At 39.3% G+C, this 21,008-nt stretch overlaps 1 protein-coding gene across 5 annotated transcripts in view; it reads right to left on the bottom strand.

Annotated features, from left to right (window-relative positions):
* ASXL3 (ASXL transcriptional regulator 3) overlaps positions 1-18,999 on the bottom strand; it is a 196,425-nt gene extending 177,426 nt beyond the window's left edge. For 2 of the 5 annotated variants that reach the window (XM_044934439.2, XM_025273151.3), the window contains exon 1: positions 18,811-18,999. In XM_044934439.2, the coding sequence (XP_044790374.2) occupies positions 18,811-18,864 (54 nt within the window). In that variant the 5' untranslated portion in view covers positions 18,865-18,999. The remainder of the gene's footprint in view (positions 1-18,810) is intronic. The other 3 variants (XM_044934440.2, XM_044934442.2, XM_044934441.2) reach the window with 2 other exon arrangements.
* Positions 19,000-21,008: the final 2,009 nt, after the last annotated feature.

The following is a 21,008-nucleotide window of genomic DNA, read 5'->3' as shown; positions in this document are numbered from 1 at the left end:
GATATATAAATGGTAAGGAAGAGGTGATGTATTAGACTTCTTGTTTTGTGAACATATTACTCTCTTCTTTTGAAAAATACTCTTCTCTACCTTGATTTTAATGGGGAACATTCTATTTCTGCAGATACTGAAGTTTTGTTGTTTAGTCACTATGTTGGATCTGATTCTCTGTGACCTCCTGGACTATAGTCCATCAGGCTCCTCTGTCCATGGGTTTCTCCGGGCAAGAATACTGGAGTGGGGTTGCCATTTCCTCCTCCAGGGGATTTCCTGACCTAGGGATCAAACTCACGTCTTCTGCATCTATTGCATTGGCAGGAGGATTCTTTACCACTGAGCCACCTGGGAAGACTCTCAGTAACAGAATAGCTATTATGAAAACTTACTTCTTTTTCATTGGTAACCCCAATTCTTAACCAAATAAAACTCAGAAATTCAGAGTTAGTCCTTTGTCAGGCATGCACTTTGATCATCCAGAGACAATAGTTAAAAGATTAAACAATTGTATAAAATTAGGAACTCTCCAGGCAAAGCTATAAATAATTCCCACAATAAGAAGTCTTTACCCAGAACGCAACTCTGATGAATAATAGTTAAAAGAATTTCTGAATCCCAGGCTTCAGAAAGAGGGCCAACATTTAAAAATATGAAGCAGGTACACCAATATTTCAGTGATATAACCTACAGACCTTCTATAGACCAAAGGTTTCTGTGATATGTGTTTTCCTGTCTGTAAAGGAAAGCATGCATAAAAATCTACCATAACTATTTATACTAAAAGCCAAGTCAAAGATCTCCCACCAAATTTACTGTACTCAAGTAATTAAGATATAATTAAAATATCTGCAACACAATTTACACTAAATACATTCTTGGGGCAATTACTTTAATATTCTACTTGATGTATTACCTACCTTAAAATTAGCCAAGTTTTCCAATTTTCCATCCAACCCTCCTTTCTGGTCCTGTTTCTTAAACTAAGTGCCAGAGGAATGAAGGCCATATTTATCAGGGCACAAAGCAAACAGAACTGGTTTCAATCAGCCCATATTTGTTGATATGAGGTATAGGCTGAGTCTCTTTAAGGAGGCAATGGAACATTAAAACTTACCTTTGCCAACAAAAGATTCTTTATGAAATCAGATAGTCCCTATTTGCTTTTTAGCCTTCCTCAGTCCTGATTTTACCAGCTGAGTTTTGCATACAACCAGGCCGCAAGCTCATTATACCATAATGCCACCTTTAGATGTCAGAATGAAGAAAAATTATTAGTTCCAATATGATCAAAATATCTATCCCTTTGAAAGAAATACAAGTAAGTTACCTATTAACCAACTGTAAATTAGTGCTTTTATGAAGTCTCAGTTAGATTTTTCCCATAAGTTGTGATTTAGCATTATTGAATTATGCCTGAATATAATAAATTAGGCCAGATGTTTTTCTCCTAGATTCACTCAACTATGGGCAGTAGATATTAGGCTCAAAAGGAATCAAATTCTCCCTGAGGAAACAATCTGCAGGAAAAGTTTTGAGAGTTCTGCTAACTACCTTGACATTCAGGTTTTAAGCACTAACTACACCTGCTATCAGGTATAGAGAACCGACAGAAGAACAAAAAACACAAAATGCATCATCTCCGTATTACTGGGAAATCATATGAGAAGACCAAAGTCTACTCTGTAATCCTAACAACTCAGTCATGGCCTTGCCTATAATAATTATAATGAAGTAGCTACACTTCCATATAAAGGCCAAGAAATTTTGAAGATAAGGAATTCATTGTGAAAATCAATGTCTCCTACAGATAAATTATGCCATAATGAAAAATATAATATGTAAGCGACTGTGCGTGAACAACTCCACTGCATTTGAGCAGATGACTGGTAGAAACATCTAGAAAATCTGGTTTTGAATTTTTGCTTCCAAGCATGGAATAGACTGGGCTGCACACTGGCAAGTTGAAGGGCTGAACAAACATTGCTCGTCTGGTTTAAGATGCATGTGGTCAACACATTCCTTGGGTATGAAAATCTGCAGACTCTCAAGACAAGTTTTCCTCATTTGCTCCCCCTTTTCCTACATGAAAAGGTAGGGCTCAATGGGGAGTCTGTCAGCTGTCAGGAGTTTCTGTGTGCTGTATCTAGAAAAGAGTAAAAACTGGTGGGAAACGGCCGGAGGGTGAACGAGCCCTCAATGCACGGGAAATGGAGACAGGACGCTCTGAGACAGACTGGGAAATATAATACCTTAGTGGGGGCACTCCTTTCCACCAGCTCTCCTCTAGGCCAAAAAAGAGAGAGAGAGAGAAAGAAAGAAGGAGGTGTTATTACAGTGTCTGCTTTCCTCTTCTCAATGGGGTGGAAATCTGGTCATACCTTTGCAACGTGAAGCACACTTTGTCTGGACTTGGGAACCTGAGCTTGTTGAAAATGCCCAGGTGCCCTTTTTCTATCTCTTCAACTATCTTGGAACTCAATTCCTTGTTAACAGTAATTGTTTCACTCTCTCTGGTTAGAAATCTGTCCTCTTGAGTAGACAGATGGAAGGAAAAGCATTTTTTTTTTAAATCAAGAAAAAACATAAACAGAATTATCTTAAGAGAAAATAGAAACAAATTTTCCTTGCAATGAAAATCCTCTACTGGTTTCTGGTTTGACAAATATCAAAGATATTTTTTACAGCAGAGGGTGATTTTACAAAGCAATTTAATGTAATGAAGAAGAACACAGGGACTTAACCTTGTTTGCTTTACTTACCTCTTAAGCATGTAATTAAGCATTTACTGTCTCATAAACAAAGGGAAAGGGTGGCCTGGAACAAAAACATCCCTTGTTGCTATCAGAACTGTATCTGTCAGGAGGCAGGGATACAAAACAGTAAAAACCAAACCCCAAATCTTGGTGGATTAAAACAAATGCTGATTCCTCACTCGCATCTGTATGTCCAAGCTAGAAGCAGGGTGACTGAAATTTCATCATTACCAGCTTCTGTGATTAACACATCCAAGAAAGAAAAAAGCTGAATCAAACCCTGGCTAGAGGGAACAAGACCATGCACCTGGTAACACCTACTTAAAGGGGCAAGAGGTGCCACCCTGTGCCAACCTACTGCCTATAATGAAAGAGCCAGTCAACCATTCATTAAAAATGAAGGAAGAAATTTAAAAATATAATTAGTAGAAAACTATCTTTTCATCTCTTTGAGTCTCTCCAACACAACTGAAAACACAGCTGACCCTTCAGCCACATTGGTTGTAACTGCACAGGTCCACTTACAGGCAGATGTTTCAACAATAAGTACTACACGATCCATAGCTGGTGGAATCCATTGATATGGAACCACCGATGAAGAGGAACTGAGGGGAGGGGGCACCAACTCTAAGTTATACAGGTTTCTGAATGTGCAGATGGTCAAGTGCCCCTAACCTCTGCGGTGTTCAAGGATCAAGTGCTTATTCAAAACACACAGAAAAAAAATTAAAACAAAACACTAAGTTTTATCAAAGTCCTACTATTGTTCCCTCATCATTCATTTTTCTGGATGATACCTTTAATGTGCTTCAAGTTGCTTCTTTCTGAAAAGCTGCCTATGGCTATCATCTACACCAGGAAAATAAGACACAAATCATGAAAAAGAATGGACTGGGAAAACAAGACTAATTTTTAAAGGGCCTCCTTCTCCACTGAAGCTTTTAACGAATGAAAATAACTTTATGAATCTTGCATTCTCTACCAATAAGCTGAACTCACTTAACAGTGAGTTCTGGAACAAGGAAAAATAAAACAGTCATTAGGAGACTAAAAGGTAATGCAATATCTGTATTTGCTCATTGATTTTTGTTTTTCCTACTGACAGTCCTTCAATCCCTGTTTAATTACTAGTACTTGGTTTGTGAAGACAGCATTAGCTAAAAGTGATAAAAACAGATATCCAAAAATTGGAGGAAGGATGAGAACAGGAGTCAGATAGTATTTTTGTCTATACTTAATAGTGTTTTATTTTTACTTTTCTCATCTCCTCGTTAAAGATCCTGGTGGGCTAGGTGTGTTTTTCTCTTTATTCACAGTAGCATCTCTGCCTAGAATAGACCGTGCATAAACATCAAAAAGCTCAGTGCCATCAACCTTCATCCAAACTGAGAAGGCATGGTTACATTTCCACAAGGCTAAGAGAAAGAAAAAGGGAGAAGGAGAAGAAGAAATTTTCTAAGCACAACTTTTGTTTCCCTTAAGCTCTAGAAGAGAAATGCTGTTAAATGAATAAATAAGAAGTGACAGCCATAAGATTGTGATGGCCACGGAACTGTACATAAAACAGGGAGTCGCCATCTTATGCTGATCTTTTCTCAATATTCAGAGAAATGAGTGAGGGTTTACGCTAGGGAGAAGAAAAGTTTGCTCTCTTTCATTAAACTAACATTCTCTTAGGGTCACAATTGATCCTGTGAAAAAATCTTGGCATTTAGTCAGTGAATGAAAGTATTTACTTGCATCCAGAAAGAACCTGGAAGCCTCATCCAGAATTATATATTTCATGAATTCAGGTCATGAATGGTGCTAAACTATAAATATTATATAAAGACCATTCATATAGAGTGCTATTTAAAGAAACTGGTCTGTGAGGAAAAACAGAACAGAAACTATCCATTGTAATATCTAGCCTCTAAATCAGGAAAGTAAGTTCCAGAGGAAACGCTCCAAAGAAATCTTTACAATTTTTGCAATGGCTGTCTTGGCTTTAACATCTTGAAAATGTGAAACAATCATAAAACTAATACCAGGAAGAAGGAATAAAAAAGTAACTTTAATATGCTTAATGTCTAGAACTCTGAGCATGGGCAGACATGGGTTTTAATCACTGCTCTACTAATGACTGGGCTTCGCTGATAGCTCAGTTGGTAAAGAATCAGCCTGCAATGCGGGAGACCTGGGTTTGATCCCTGGGTTGGGAAGATCCCCTGGAGAAGGGAAAGGCTACCCACTCCAGTATTCTGGCCTGGAGAATTCCATGGACTGTATTGTCCATGGGGCAACAAAGAGTCGGACATGACTGAGCGACTTTCACTTTCTTATCCTACTGACGAGCTTAGCAAGCTAATTTGCCCTCTCTGAAAGCAGAGGGAATGGCATGTATAATTTGTTTTTCTGGCATACTTTCTATCTCCCTTTTATTGGTGCTTTTGCATAATTATCTTCTGCTCCAAGTCATTGCTGCATGGTAATCCATCATGCTACCTGATCCTGGCCACTGCTGTTGGTGAGAGATGAGTAAAACAGTCAAGTAGGACAAAATAAAGACTACCCTGAGAGGGCATTTAAAATAACAACAGTAATAATAAAGAGGAGGAACAGGGAAAGTGGTTCTTTTTATGCTTGGAGGATTCAGCTCTGGGGTGCCAATGAGCATCTTATCTTGACCAAGACTTCTATCAGATCCTGGCTGCAGTATTAAGCCAAGAAAAAACAAAGATAAAAGATGGAGAGAAAGCAAATATTTTGATGATAGTCTCTATATCTCTATACCCACTTACAATTGACTGACTTCCACCCTTGGATTTCTCAGTTAAGTGGGACTTTTTGTTTAAACTAGTTTTCACTAAATTTATTTCACTTGCAACTGAGAGAAACTTAACTGGCACTCTTAATCTCAATTTCTTCATTTAAAAAAGATGGACTATGCTATAGATTTGCACTATAGGTTTGCACTTAGTCTCCTAGGTTTGCACTTAGGATTAAACAATATAATGTATATAATAAGTTAGTGTACTATCAGGCATATAAGTACCCAATAAGCATTATTTTAAAAAACTCTTATTAGCCATTTTTAGTCATTACTTTAGCAACAGTGATTTTAATTATTACTTTGGTAATAGTAATAGTTTATGATATCTGATATATAAAGTCTGTTTCATCATTATATCAGATTTCTACACTCTCAAAAGGAAACTGTGACATCAAGTTGTAAATATTTTGCATGCATGCTCAGTCACTAAGTCATGTCCAATTCTTCAACTCTTTGCAACCCCATGAACTGTAGCCCACCAGGCTTCTCTGTCCATGGGATTACGCATGCAAAAATACTGAAGTGGGTTGCTGTTTGCTTCTCCAGGGAATCTTGCTGACCCAGGGAATGAACCCATGTGTCCTGCATTGGCAGATGAATTTTTTACCACTTTACTACATGAACCACCAGGGAACTCCTTATAAATGTTTTACTTACATGTATAAAGGAGATTATTTACTTTATAAACATTTCCAATCCGTGTTGTAATAAATATACTATATAATTCTTCTCTTGGTTTGTAAGTCACAGAAAGCCTTTATAAAGTAAGATACATCATTGTACCTTACTAAAATCAAACATAAAAGATTACTTTTATGTTACTGAATTTCTACTACACTTTGCAACTTAAAATTTACAGAAAAGTATCTCTTGGGCTTCAAGGGGTTTTTGGGGTTTTTTTTAATGTTAATCTCCCAAAGGTCAAGTTCCATATTTTATTGTATTCACAGGGTACGTAACATATTAATGGCAGGAACTGAATATTTTTTCATTGCCATTAACTTCAACAAAGTATCCCAAAATAATAAAAGAGGCTAGTGAATTGACAGTACACACAGATTTTTCAAAACCTATCAGTTGTCCAACTGAGTCTCAGAAAATCAGATCCCTTCTCTAGGCTGTACAATGACAATTCAGCAATGACATGGAAATAAATCAAGAAGAAATAAGTTTTATAGTTCTACAGATCTTCTGAAAACTTAAAAAAAATTAGCTATAAGAGCTCCTCTGAAAAATCTTCTTTGACTCATTCACTTTATTCAACTATAATCAGCACCCTCTTAACCTGATATAGTACATCAGGTACTCAGGAAACACTTATAAACAAGAAAGTAAACAAGTAATTATAATAACCGTCCCAACTATGAAGTGCTTTGCTGCTGCTAAGTCACTTCAGTCGTGTCCGACTCTGTGTGACCCCATAGACGGCAGCCACCAGGCTCCCCCATCCCTGGGATTCTCCAGGCAAGAACACTGGAGTGGGTTGCCATTTCCTTCTCCAATGCAGGAAAGTGAAAAGTGAAAGTGAAGTCACTCAGTCATGTCCAACCCTTCGTGATCCCATGGACTGCAGCCTACCAGGCTCCTCCATCCATGGGATTTTCCAGGCAAGAGTACTGGAGTGGGGTGAAGTGCTTTGGGGACATACAAAAACTTCTTAAAGGAAGTTGAACTCTGAAGAAGTGTTAAGAATTTACCAGATGAAAAGAATAGAAGGGGAGGGAGGGAAGATTTACAAAGAGAAGGAACATGTACAAAGTTGAAACAAAATATGGGGCAGTATGATAAGTTCAAAGATCTAACAGTTCTTTTACATTAAGGTGTTTAAAATGCCAATGGTGAGAGAATCAAGCAACGAAACTGGAGATGTATGCAAAGGACAAACCTGAAGGATCCTGAAACAAGGGCCATGATACTCTTAGAATCATGGGAAGCTACTGAAAGGTATTTGAAAAAGAGATGTTTTCTGCATTCCCCATTAGCAGCTCCAGATTCACTTTTTACCCTTCTCTACTCAGCTTCATGACCCAGTAGGCTGACAACCATGAATTTCCCCAATGAAAGTCCTTTGTCTTTTGACTTATACATGGATTCAGCCATAGGAGGCACCAACTGGAGATCAGAAGATGGAAGGAGAGTGGAGTCAGAATGACAATGAGCATGCTTCTCCCCTTGCAGGGGTGAGGGGTGGCACTGGCTATGTTTTACTTCTGATTCTTCTATAATAAGAGCCCACATCTCTGTAGTAACTGCTCTCTGCTCTCCTTGGCCCTTCAAGTCTAAGAATAGTAACGTCCTTCTGCTGGTAATATCCCTGATTTGTCTATCTCTTGTTCTTTTCTTTTATTGTGCCCTAACTTTCTTTAATCACCCATTATAAGATAATGCCATCTGTTTCCTACAGCAACTTAGTCAGGCTCAAGGGGATAACATGAACCAGTTCTTCCTTTAAAGAAGCAGCTGTGGATGTAATAAGGAGAATGAGTCTGAGTTGAAGCAAGTCTGGAGTCAGTAAAACCACTTACAAGGTTGTTGTATCAACTTAATGAGAAGATGGGAACTACCAGGCACTAACATTAACTGGCACCTTCTAATGTCAGACACTGTACTTAAGTACCTTATGCACATTATCTTATTTAAATATTCCAACCACTCTGTAATGCCATTATTCCCTTTAATAGACAATTGAACTAAAATTGAGAGATGTTAAATAATTTGCCCAAGGTCAAACACATAGTAAGTGGCAGAAATGAGCCTCAAACATAAATCTGCCTGACTTTTAGGCCTGTCATTAATCTATATTCTTTCCCAAACCCATATACTGCCTGAGTCAAGATAAATTACAGTGGAAATGGATATGTGTAGCACATAAAGACAAGGATTTGAAAATTTGAAGAAAAGGAAATAAAACCGGCATAACTCAGTGATTACTGGATAAAAAGAAAAAAAAATACAAAAGGGCATTAATGATGACAAGAAGGTTTCCAGTTTGAGGAACTACAGAGAGGGCAATGGCTTTCACTGAGACAAGAAAAATGCACAGCAGAATTGCTGAGAACAGGAGGTGGAAAGAGGTGGGGCATTCAGTTTTAATCTTCAGTTGGCTTTATTGCCACTATGAATATATAAACATAGATGCTTCCACGACAGTGGTGAAGAGGCCATATACACCTTCTCATCAGTCTTCAGCAGCTAAGGTACAGACTTGGGAGCTAGAGTCTGACAATTAGATGCATCTGCCTGTGAATTTGAATCTTGAGTACTGGATGCAAAGACAGAGGAGACTATAATACATTCATATGATACACTGGGAGCAACAGCAGTGTCCAATGTCAGCACTAAGTCACAGAGGTGACCATTATTGCGCTAGTGGTGTCCACAGCCACAATCCAAGTAGACCGTTCTTGCAGCATGACTGTGTGTATTTCTGCTGCTCATCCTCTATTGATCTCTGCTGATTTTTCCAACCTTCTTTTTTTTTAAGAAGATGATGACTTCCCGATGACTATATAAACTACTTTATGGTCTCCAAAAAAAGCTCATTTTCTATACTTAAGTTAGCAACAAGTGGTTTCTGTTGCTTGCAATCCACAATTCTGACTAGCCAAGCCAGCATATCCACTACTGTATCCTGTTCCATATTAGGGAAGTCCTTTCCACATTGTATTTAAATCACTGCTAACCCATAAACTAAACTATTAGATGCTGTGGGAACACTTAGAAGACTTCAAAGAATTCATGGCCTGCTGGGGACACAAGACAATATAAGTTCTATACCAAAACATGATTAAAACTTTAAAGTATAAAAAGGCAACAATTAAGTTTACTCTTTAAGAAAAGTATGGAAAGGAAATGGCAACTATTTCCACTATTCTTACCTTGCAAATGCCATGGACAGAGGAGCCTGGCTGGCAATAGTCCACAGGATCACAGAGAGACACAACTGAGCAACTAAACATACACACTAAAAAGTAAACTCTAGATACCAAGCATAATAACACAAAGACAAACATTTAAGACAAAGCATTAAAACTTCATAACTTCAAGGATAAAGAGAACATGTAAAAACTCTCAGATACAAAAAGCATATTACTTCTTTAAAAAGTAACAATGAAACTCACCACAGACAAGATATTACAACCACTGATGCAAGAACATAATGAAGAAACATCTCCAATGTACTAAGGATAAAGCAACTGTCAACTAAGACTTTTATAACTAGTTAAATTATCACTCAAAGGTAAGAGCAACATAGAATATCTTAATTTTTTCCTACCAAGTTTTTCCCTTTATTTTCTAATGGAAGATGAGCTGAGCTTTGTGAGAATAAAAATCTTGTTGAATTATAATCCACACATTTGATGGATAATACTTCCTAAAGGCCAAGGTTGATCACTTTTGTACACATAATCTTTTTTTTTTTTGTACACATTAAGATTAAAATTATGAGAACGGGGGGATTGGGGGAGAGGGTATGGATGATTAGGAAGGATTGGCCACTAGTTCACTTTTTCTTAATTCTTATAATTGCATATGAGTCTGGAACTAACTTAAAACACAAAAGCTTAATAATCAAGTTTTTAAGGGGTGGACAAACAAAAATATGTCAGAAATGCAAAGCCTGTGGACCCAGAGACCCTCGATTAATTTTTTTTAAAAGCTGTTAAAGGAGGCAACTTAGAGTGAATGCAATATGAGAAATAAAGTTGAGCATGGAGGTTAATAAAATGTTATTAATTTATGTCATATTAAAAATAACTGCTATGTTTTAAAAGAATTTAAAATAAATATGAGGCTGCAGAAATTACTACATGATGGGAAGGTTGGTGTGATGTATAATGGATAGAACATGTTAAATTCTTGATATTATTAGGGAAAACAATCATATATCACTTTTAAAAAAGTATTTCTAAGGTTAAAATGAGTTTCCCATGACCTGCTGAACTTTAACTTAAAGGCAATCACAAATCTATAAGTAGAGGAATGATTCAGTAAGATCAAATGTGTTCGAGAAAGATTAATACAGCTTCACTAAGTAAAATTTGGAAAACAAATTAGGTTCAGAATTAGTTGGAAGGTCAGCACTCTGTAAAACACAGAGAATGAAAAGAGGAGGAGCTAAATGTGAGCTATAGTTAGAATTTCCACCCTTCACAGATATTATTTATGCTCATACAGGTAAGTGCCCTCCAGACAGGAATGATATCCTTTCCTGTTGTGGACCCAATGCATTGCACATTTGTGGGAGGTTGCCAATGAATATTTAACTGAACTGGATGAATTTCATTTGGAATATCCATAGTGCAAGGAGATAAACAATAAAAATTGTTAGTATAAATCCAAATTTAAAGAAAAAATCAAGGCTAGAGTTCTTGTCCTGGGATACCCGCCACTGAAGTGGGTGCGACTGCTCAAAGAGAGGAGAAAACTGAGAATAAAAAGGAGGGACACGTAATTCTGAGATATAGCAACGTGAAGAGGGAAACTGAGAGGAGAGGAGACCCTACAACAAGCAGGAAAGAGCAACAGTGATGCAAAGAAAACAAGTAAAATATCAAAGTTTAATTCAGAATGTTTAACTGAATTTCCAGAACTGACTCAAAAGAGATTAAGAGGACCAAAGTAAACAGGGAATTCAGGAATGACAATTTCTAATTGTGAGATTTTGAAGATATGACAACACATATTTTAAAGCAAGGAGATTTTCTTATAAACAATTTTCCAAATAATGAGTGTCTGTTGTGTGTGCATGATAAGGAGGGAGAGGAAGGGGAGGATGGTGGTGGGGAATACAGAGTCCTGATGGTCCAGACACAGACTTAGTTCTGCAGCAATGTCAACAAGGTTTCTATACATGCACAAATTACATGTGTAGTCATTTATTCCAGACATTAAAAAAAAAAAATTAAGAAAAACCAACAGCCTCACTATATATCATGTCTTCATGACTATGCTGGAAAACAAGCCCAAAGACCCAATTTCAATTTCTAATTTCTTGAATTCATTAAAACAGGTTTCACTACATGAAAGTTAACAAAATCCTGAAAATACCATCTGTCCTCTGAATAAGATGAAAAGGGTCCCTCCCATTCCCTTCGTTAAATCATAGATCATACACTCAGAAATCAACTGTCGGATTAGTTAAAAAAAAAAAAAAAAAAATTAGAACACTTGCCAAAAAAAATCAATTTTGGAATTATTTTAAAAATCATTAAGTTTTTCATGGACTAACGTATGCTACAGATAAACTGATATAAACAACTGTATCATAAAGTCAATTATACATCTATATACTTAGACAAAAATCTTACAAGTTCTAAGCTTGTCCATTAAGTATAAATTCCACTGCCTTGGAGAATTCCTCAGGTTCTAAAAGATCTACCGAAGCTAAGGTCTTAGATGTCATTTAAGTTGTATATTGCAGCTATTAAAGTCAGTGTTCTGACAAGCCCTTTGGCTCTAACCCCAGGGAATGAATTTGCCCTAAAACTACATAAGAATGTGTCAGAGGGCTACATGTCAATCAACCAGGAGAAGTGCCTATTCCCAATTTGGAGTTGTCAGTTGCTGACATTAAAACCAGCAACAGTTAATTGTTATCCGTTTCAAGTGGGACTAGGGAGGGAAGAGGAGAGATAGGTGTCTAAGTTCAGGCAGATAAAGCTGTTAATTGCTACCCTTTTATGTAGATTTGTTTAATAATGAAAACAATGTGGCTAATCATATAATGTTTCTATTTGTTCCCCAAGGGCTCTTCAGGGAAAGTTTCAGCCAGGGATAGATGTCCACAGCTACCAACTGTGCAGGGACAAAGGCAGAACAATCAAGGTTCTGAGTGCTGGCAAATAGCGGAAAGTCCTTCTATACAGATGCCCCTCCTTCCAGCCCCACCAGGAAGGAGCCAGGATCTGCTCCAGAGGACCTCAGGGGTGGGGGAGAGTGTACTTTAAATTATGAATTAACAACAGCAGCAGCAGCAGCAGCCATGCAAAGTTTTGATGCTTACAAGAAGTGGGGGAGAAGGAAATGAAAGACAGGCAATCTGAAAGGTGGTCAGTAAGTCTGATGGAGGCTTGCATCCTCCCTATGCCTCCATGCAACAAATCAGTTAAATTTACATCAGTTAAAATGCTTGTATTATTTTTAAAATATCAGACCGCACAGAATTTTTCAAAGGACTTATGCCAGCCCTGCTCCTTACAAACAAGGTGAAGATATTGGACACATCATTAAACCACACACACTAGGAGAATGAGTTACTGAGCAAACCCCCGCTATCCACAGATCTCAAGGGAGTATATTCAGCAAATGAGTGGTCTGTACACGTTTTCTATGAATGCAATGTATAATACTTACTAATGTTTACTTTTCCTCATTTGGAAGGCTATGACACAGAACAAAGTTGTTTTTTTTTTTTAAATAAAATATTTCTAGCATCAATTTTGGTTTTAGATTCTCCAAGTAACGGAGTCCCGTCTCTATAAGGAATAGTCATTTGGGAGTATGTATGTACACTGTGTGTTTCTACTACCTCACTGCCCCATCAGCCCCATGCTACAATTTACAATGTCCAGCTCTCTTAAAATGACTTTTCGAACCCCTACCCAACTGAGTCACAATTTAATTTTCAACTTTATTGCAGTGCAAGTTCCCCTCAAGTCTTCTGAGATTTCTAGACTGGCCTGTTCATTGTGCCCTGAATACTTCCTCTCACCTAACATCACACCTTTGTCCATACAGTTCTCTCTTCCTAGAAAGTTTCTCTCATCACCTGTTTAATCTTACTCGTATTTCAAGGACAAATCAAGCTTCACTTAGTCCAGTAAGCCTTCTTCAGTCAACTTCTCCCTTCTGTAAATGTATAAACTAGCACCTCTTGATCACTCATGGAATGCCCAAGGATGGTGTCTGTCTGCTCAGTCACCCTCCAGGTTCGCTTATCCCCCCCACTGAACTCTACACTCCTTCAGAAGATAAGTTTGTATTGCCCCTGGCATTTGACCCATATGCTATGTAGGAGCCCTCAGAATATTCAGGGACTAAACTTCACATTTCCAATGCATTTCAGTGACATGTTAAATGATTACATTATTAAAAATTAAATTTAATTACTTTATCAGTTTGTTGTTCTGTGGTGAAATTCCTTTACAGGTATAACTCTACAAGTCTAAAAGCTACCATATGCTCGTCTGTGACCAAAGAATTTGTCAAAGAGAGAAAAACTTAAGAAAGAATTCTTAAAATTCTCTTTCATGTCAGCAGGAAATAAAAAATTAACAACCTATACACTGCCCCAAGTTCACATCCCTCATTATTTTTTTTTCCCAACTTGAAACTCCTTTTTTTTTCCTATAGAGGCACAGAGCTTGCTAACTCTTTTCCATCTTTGAAATTGCAAAATGAAAATTTAGGTTCCATATCTGAAAGAAAGATGATGATACAGACATAAAGAAATGATGCTATGTGTGAATCACAGAAAACAGCTGAAGCAAGCCAACTGAAATGTAAGCTATTGAAAATAAAATTCCATTTGCCAAACACATCAGCCAGTCTCTTAAACCAGTAATGTCACTGTCACAGTTATGCTCATGTACACCTTTGGGGCTTACCCCAAATCACAAGTCAAATGTTCTCCGCTCTTACAAAGGCCTGGTCCTAACCTAAAATCTAAGCACCACTAACAGTGAGAAAATGCCAAAAGCAAGACCAGAGCTCTCTGCTCTACCCTATGTTCATCACCCCTGAAAAATTACATTTATTTCTAAAATACAAAGACAAAAGGCAAGGCAACCAGTAAATGAACAATTATGAATTGTTTTCTAGTTTAACAGCTACCATTACCATTCAGCGCTATTTGATAAAAACCTAACAGTTTATTTAGAATATAATGCATTATGCAAAAGAATCTTCACTGTGCAAAAGATTCACACAGATTTCCTTTAATTAATAAACCCCTACTTAATTTTTAATACAGTATGATTTACAAAAGTTCAATTTACTTAAAACCTTCAGTAACTCTGCTAGGGCATAAAGGAGTACGTGCCTGCTTTTTTCCCAACAATGAGGCAAATTTGCCATTAAAATTTTTTTCCAAAGGTCACCTTGAACCCCACCCACCCCCCAAAAAAAACCCACTGATATTCATTATCTGTGTGAATGTATCTAAACCACAAGCAAATAAATCAGCCATGTTACCAAGCACAAAGCTATTGAGGATTGTTAAGATTTATTTTCAGGTGCCAGTGAGACTAAACAAAGATTGTAAGGAACAAAACAAATAGAAGGAAACTCGGGGAACAAATTAATACATTGAACCATTATCTTAACAGCAGCACTCCCTATAGAACAAACTGATGAAACTATCAAAAAGCACTTCTCAAAGCAACAATTTTGCATGTCAAAAAAAAGAGAGAATTAACCTAGACTAAATATATAAATAACAGTATGTTCTGTGTTAAGCCAGTAACAAAGAAACCCCTTAGTGCAGTAAAACAAAGTCCTGTCAAATCCCCATTTTTTACAAAGAAGCATGAAGATCCTTTCACAATGGTTTAAACTGTATTTATAGTAACAGAGTGAAGACTTGAGATAAAAGTCAAAAGGATTAAAGTCAAAGCCCCAGCTCGACATGAGTTATGGTTTTGATTTTTATTCTTATTGTGGGCTACAAATATTAAGACAGAAGACACTTCCATGTGATTGTGGGATCCTCTGAGACTCTACAACCTTAGACGAGCAGATAAAACAGATGAAAATGCATCTGGTTTGGGAGCAGACTCCATATTAAATGGCCCTGCGCTAAGTAACAACCACAACTGCAGAAGGCCGAGGGGGAGGGGGAGAGGCTGAGGGCTGAAATTTCTGCAATTGATGAAGGGCAGAAAGAAAAAAAGGGGGGGGGGGCAAATTTGTCATATTACTATTTTAAAATGGCAGCCTGTTAATAATCACCACATTCCTGAAAATACAGGGGAATTATGCCACCAGTCCTCCTTTCCTAAGATAAACAAGCCCACCACATCCAAACAGGACATACTTCTATGAGAAAATTGGTGGAGCTTGATAGCTACATCTCTATCTAAAACAAAATCCCTGGAGCTGCCACTCAGTTTACAGATTTGGATGCCGGATACTTTTCTTACAAAGAAAGAAAACCAAAATTCTGTTGTTTAAGGGAAGTTCTAAGTTACTCTGGAAAGAACTGCTCTTCCTTATACATTTTTCTTAAAAATGAATACCAAGCTACACTTCAATATGAGCTTTTGGTCTCAGTTCAAAAAATCTATTTTGCATTTCCCCTGCCCTGATATCCTTTCGTTCAAGATAATCACATGCAAACACACATACATACACACCAGTAGAATATACATATGTACATATATACACACACACATATAGATATACACACATATGTATATAGATATATAAAAGTATACATGGCATATTTTTGAAGATTATTCTTAATGTTAATTTGGATACTTTCTCTTTAGTTCATATATTGCAAGAACCACATACTGAGCTGCATATTTTCTATTGATCTTGAGTCTTTAGTTTTAAAATCAGACATCTGGTTTAACATTTGATGGAGAAAAGGCTAAAAATTCTTTACCACTACCACAGCATAATCAGCAGGGGCAGTGTGAAAATATAAAATAGGACTTCTATCACAGAAATGCACACAAAAAAAGGCATTTCTTTTTCACTTAGTATAATACTATCACTTTTAAGAGTAAAAATGTTTCTCGTGCAAGTTTGGAAGAGAGTTTGTCTACATGCATTCACATAACCATAAAGAAAATATGAAAAATTGTCACTATTACTCAAATGGAATCATTTCTCCTTTTTTACCAAATAAGTTAAGAATGATCATAAGTCACTATTATAAATGGCAAATTTCTGAAAAAGATATTTACAGTAACAATTATTTGCTCCTTTATTCAGTATTTGATTTCAACTGTCAACATTTTGAATACATACACATTTGTACAACTACCAGGGGAAAAATAACTTGAACCAAATTGAAAAATTACCATAACTACTAGTTCAATATGTCTGGTTAAAACAGAGACATCTGGTCCATCATTAATTCTTTTGTGTTGATGACCCCTAGCGTGTCTTTTTCCATCAATGAACTTTGCAAGAGGAAAATGAAACTTTTAACAAAAAACATGTAACTCCGAAACCGATTTCGAGATTTATCACTCCAAGACAATTATATCAAATAAAGTGTAGTACTTTCAAGAATAGCAACATATACTGATTGAATACAAATGGTTAGCTTTAAATTCCATCAGAATACTGTTATTTATTAAGAATTCTCTGCAGGCAGATATAGCTAATTCATGAACCAATATTTTAAAATATTTATAAATCAACTCATTGTTCACTTGTTTAAAATATATACACTGAAGCTCTATAATAGTACTTGACTGCCACTCCAAGGAACTGGAATAATGCATTTTCAGAAGCGGTGCACACCCCCCACACAATTCTGAATTAATGGCTAAGCAAACAATAAATAACCTACTCTGCTCTAGCAAAAATCCAGTGATAACATCAATCTGGCATTTACTTAACACTGCTTACTTTTCACATATTCCTTACAAATAAGTTCACTCTCCCAGATGCAGTTCATTAGAGAATGACTATTACCTGCCCATTCATCCACGGAGACTGAGTGATTTAGCGATTAACAGGACGGCAGATAAAGAGAGAAATCATAGCATACACTATTACAAATTAAAAATGAATAAAGGGGCCCGGCCACTTCAGCTACCAATAACTAGACTGCAATTAAGAAGGACTTCTGTCACTTCTGCGCAGGGCAATAGGGCCAATTATCTAAAACCTTTTGCCAGAATCCAGAAACATACCAGCAAGGCCCTTCAACCAAACTCAGATAATTACTTTTGACAAATGTTCTCCTTGAACATGATGTAGTTACTCAAAAGCTTAAAAAAAAAAAAAAAAAAAAAAGAAAGAAAGAAAGAAAGAAAAGACCACAGTTATAGTAAAACAATCTTTAAAAGTCAACCCAGTAACATATCCTGGGGTTTTCAGCTCCCCCCACCCCCACCCCCGCTGCATGCAGCCTGCTTTCTTTTGGTCAATTTATAACAGATAGTAAGTTGGTGAATAAATATTTAATTTATGCAACCGAAAGCCTGAAAGGCTAAGCTTCAAATGTAATGCCTTGCATTCCCGTGAGACACACGGTACAGAAATATCCTTTAAAAAACACACACACACACACACACACAAAAACAAAAAACCGTTTACAGCTGTCCGTTAAAAGAAGATGAAGGAAAAAAAAAAGAGAAAAACCCACACGTACACATACATCAAACCAAAGACGCCGACGCCCCTCTGCCAACCAGCATTTCTATAGAGACATTCTTTCGCTGATTAAAACGTAAGCTCCGAAAGGTTAAAGAAAAGGAAAAGCAGCGAAGTAACACCGCCCAGGAAGCCAGCAGCGAAACACACCTAGCTGTACACTCTTCATAACCCCCCGCTACAAATGACACTGACTCAACTTCACGAAACACACACACACACCCGGACAAACATACTCACAAATGGCACACACGTGCACGGAATGTACACACAAACATCGGGCTGAGCACAATACCTACAAACACCAACGAACTTGAGCCACACAAAACCTGCACGTATCAGTGTGCATACATAATGCACACGACACGGCACACAGAGCCGCCACGACGGAGCCCACATGCAACATGCCCCACAAGTCCGGGTCGGACACACACCGGGCATGCACGTGTGAAATGTATGAACTCACAAACGTCGAAACCCACACAGACCGTGCACGGAGAGTTATCGATGGAATTCCGGGGGGTGGAGGGGCCGGGAGGGAGTGGTAATTGCCACACAAAGGTCTCCGGAGCGGCAGAGCGAAGTGGAGCGCGGCCGAGCGCTCGGAAATTCCCCGGCGGAGGAGGCACGGCCGAGCCCCGAGAGCGAAGTACCGGGAGAAGTGTCCCGGGCGGTCCCGGGCGCGGCGGGCGCCGGGCTCCCCGAGATAATCGCTGTGCCCCTCCGCGCGCGCACGCACACACACACTCACAGGCACACACACACACACACACACTGGGGCCCCCGGGCGAGCCCACTCCCGCAGAATAACAAAGAGCGGGAGCCCGGCGAGCTGGCGGCGGCTCCGGCTGGAAGCGGCCGTCTCCGCCGGCACGGGCCGGCGCGGGGCGGCGGGCGGGGGGCGGTACGTACCAGGCGGGCAGCCTCGGCCCAGGTGCGGTCCTTCTTCTTCCTCTTGTCTTTCATGTTTGCATCTCATTGATGGTTCTGCTGATGACGTGGGGGATTCCACGGGGTGCTCGGGGTTCGGGCGCCGAGACAATGACCCAGTGACCCGGTGACCCGCACTCGCTCCGCGGGGGGAGGCGCGCGGGCGGCGGGTGGGAGGGATGGAGCGAGGGGGTGGGGTGGGGTGGGTGGGGGCGCGCGGGCGGCGGCGGCGCGCGACGGGCGAGCCGGGGGCGGGGGCGGCGGCGGCGGCGGGGCCGGGGCCGGGGCCGAGGCCGGGGGCGGGGGCGGCGCCGGCCGGGCTCGCTCGTGCGGGGCTTGCACTGCGCCGCCGCCGCGGTGACAGCTCCGGGGATGCTCCGCTCGGCCCCGCTCACAACAATACACTCTGACGTCACGGGGAATGGCGACGCGGCCGCACACTCGCCGCGCTCACACTCGCCGCGCTCACACTCGCCCTCTCTCGCGCGCGCACACCCGCGCACACTCGCCGCGCGCCCCCCACTCCAGCCACGCCCTGAAACCTCGGAGACCCCTCTCCCTCCCACCCAGACCCCGAGCCCCTCCGGGCGCTGCCCGCTCCGCTCAGGCCGAGCCTCTCCGGCCCCCTTTGGGCCAGCCACCGCGGACACGCGGGCCTTCGGAACTTGCGTACGAGTCCGCTCCGCAACTCGACGCCTCTGTCCTGTGCGCTCACACTCGCTCGCACACTCATTCTCTCTCTCTCTCTGCACTGCTCCCCTCTGCTGGACTCCTTTAACCCTTTTCTGCTGGGCTGGGTAGATTCTTAGAGCCTGAAAGGGTGAAAAAAAAAAAGCCTCTTCTGATGTAGAACTAATACTGAAGGTGCAACTTGACACAATATTGAGTCCCCTCCATCATCTAAAACAATGCGAGACCAAAGCGCGGTGGCTGTGGATCAGTGCCGTGCGGTGACTTAGCATTAGTTATTTTTAATAGTGTCCAGTCATCATTCGATAGCGTAAAACATGATGAGAATCTAAACAATTGCACAGCTAACGCTTGTGTATTTAAAAATTGTTTGTAATGGCCAGGTTTGGGGTGCGTGAAGAGTTGGACTGTTAACCTTGCTAGCGAACTACAAACAAACAAAAAACATGTGTTAAGCCTTGAAAGTTTATTGTAACCTTTCCAACTTCTTAGATCGCTGGTGAAGTGTTTAGGTCAATAAAGTTATTGTTACGCCAAGAAAGAAATGGCTGTATGACCCACACATGAATTATGTCTTGAGTATCTAAAAAAACAAAACGAGCACTCATTCTGGATGATTTATGTACGGTTATTTCCTAACTGTAATAATAAAGTATGTAAATAGTAGTCTTGTTTTTTCATATACATTATCTCATTTCATCCTCAAAACAACGCAGTTAAACATACATTTTTCCCTCTACTGCACAAAAGAGGAAATGAAGCTTAGAAACATTACATTGCATTCAAGGTCTCTAGCTAAATCAGTTCTGAATCAAACTCAAGTCTTTTGACCCTAATCCCATATTGTTTCTATTACTCTAAACTGCAATGCTTAAAAATAAATACTCCTAACTTGAACGTCTAATGAAAAGATGTATGTCTAAGAATGAAACAATTATAGTAAGGTGATTCCTTTGAGAACAGTGTCAAATGACTGAAGTAATAAAAATATTTGCAATTAAGCAGAGGCAGTACTTAATCATAAAGAACTGATTATGCTAATTCTTTAAAACTATTTACCTATTAATTCATTAGAATTAGAAAAATCTATACATTGTCTTTAAATATCAAAAGATAATTTCCATTTTTTTCCCTTTCTTTTTAAAAATGGATTTGCAGAACACACTGAAGTTATCCCTGGGCTGAAAGTAGTAGTAGTTTGGTCTCTAAGTCATGTCAGAGTCTTGTGACCCCATGGCCTGCAGCCCGCCAGGCTTACCTGTCCCTGGCATCTCCAGACAAGAATACTGGAGTGGGTTGCCATTTCTTTCTCCAGGGGATCTTCCTGACCCAGGGATCAAACCCAGGTCTCCTGCTTTGCAGGCGGATTCTTTACCATCTGAGCTAACAGGGAAGCCCTTTGCATAACTCTTATTCCTGTGTATTACATTTTAACTTTACATTTCATATACATTAAAGTTGTATTACATTCGCATTTGTATGCTCATTCC

Source organism: Bubalus bubalis, chromosome 22 (assembly GCF_019923935.1).
Source record: "Bubalus bubalis isolate 160015118507 breed Murrah chromosome 22, NDDB_SH_1, whole genome shotgun sequence".
Classification (NCBI taxonomy): domain Eukaryota; kingdom Metazoa; phylum Chordata; class Mammalia; order Artiodactyla; family Bovidae; genus Bubalus; species Bubalus bubalis.
Note: the sequence above shows the minus strand (reverse complement) of the source record. Positions and strands in the feature narration are given on the sequence as shown.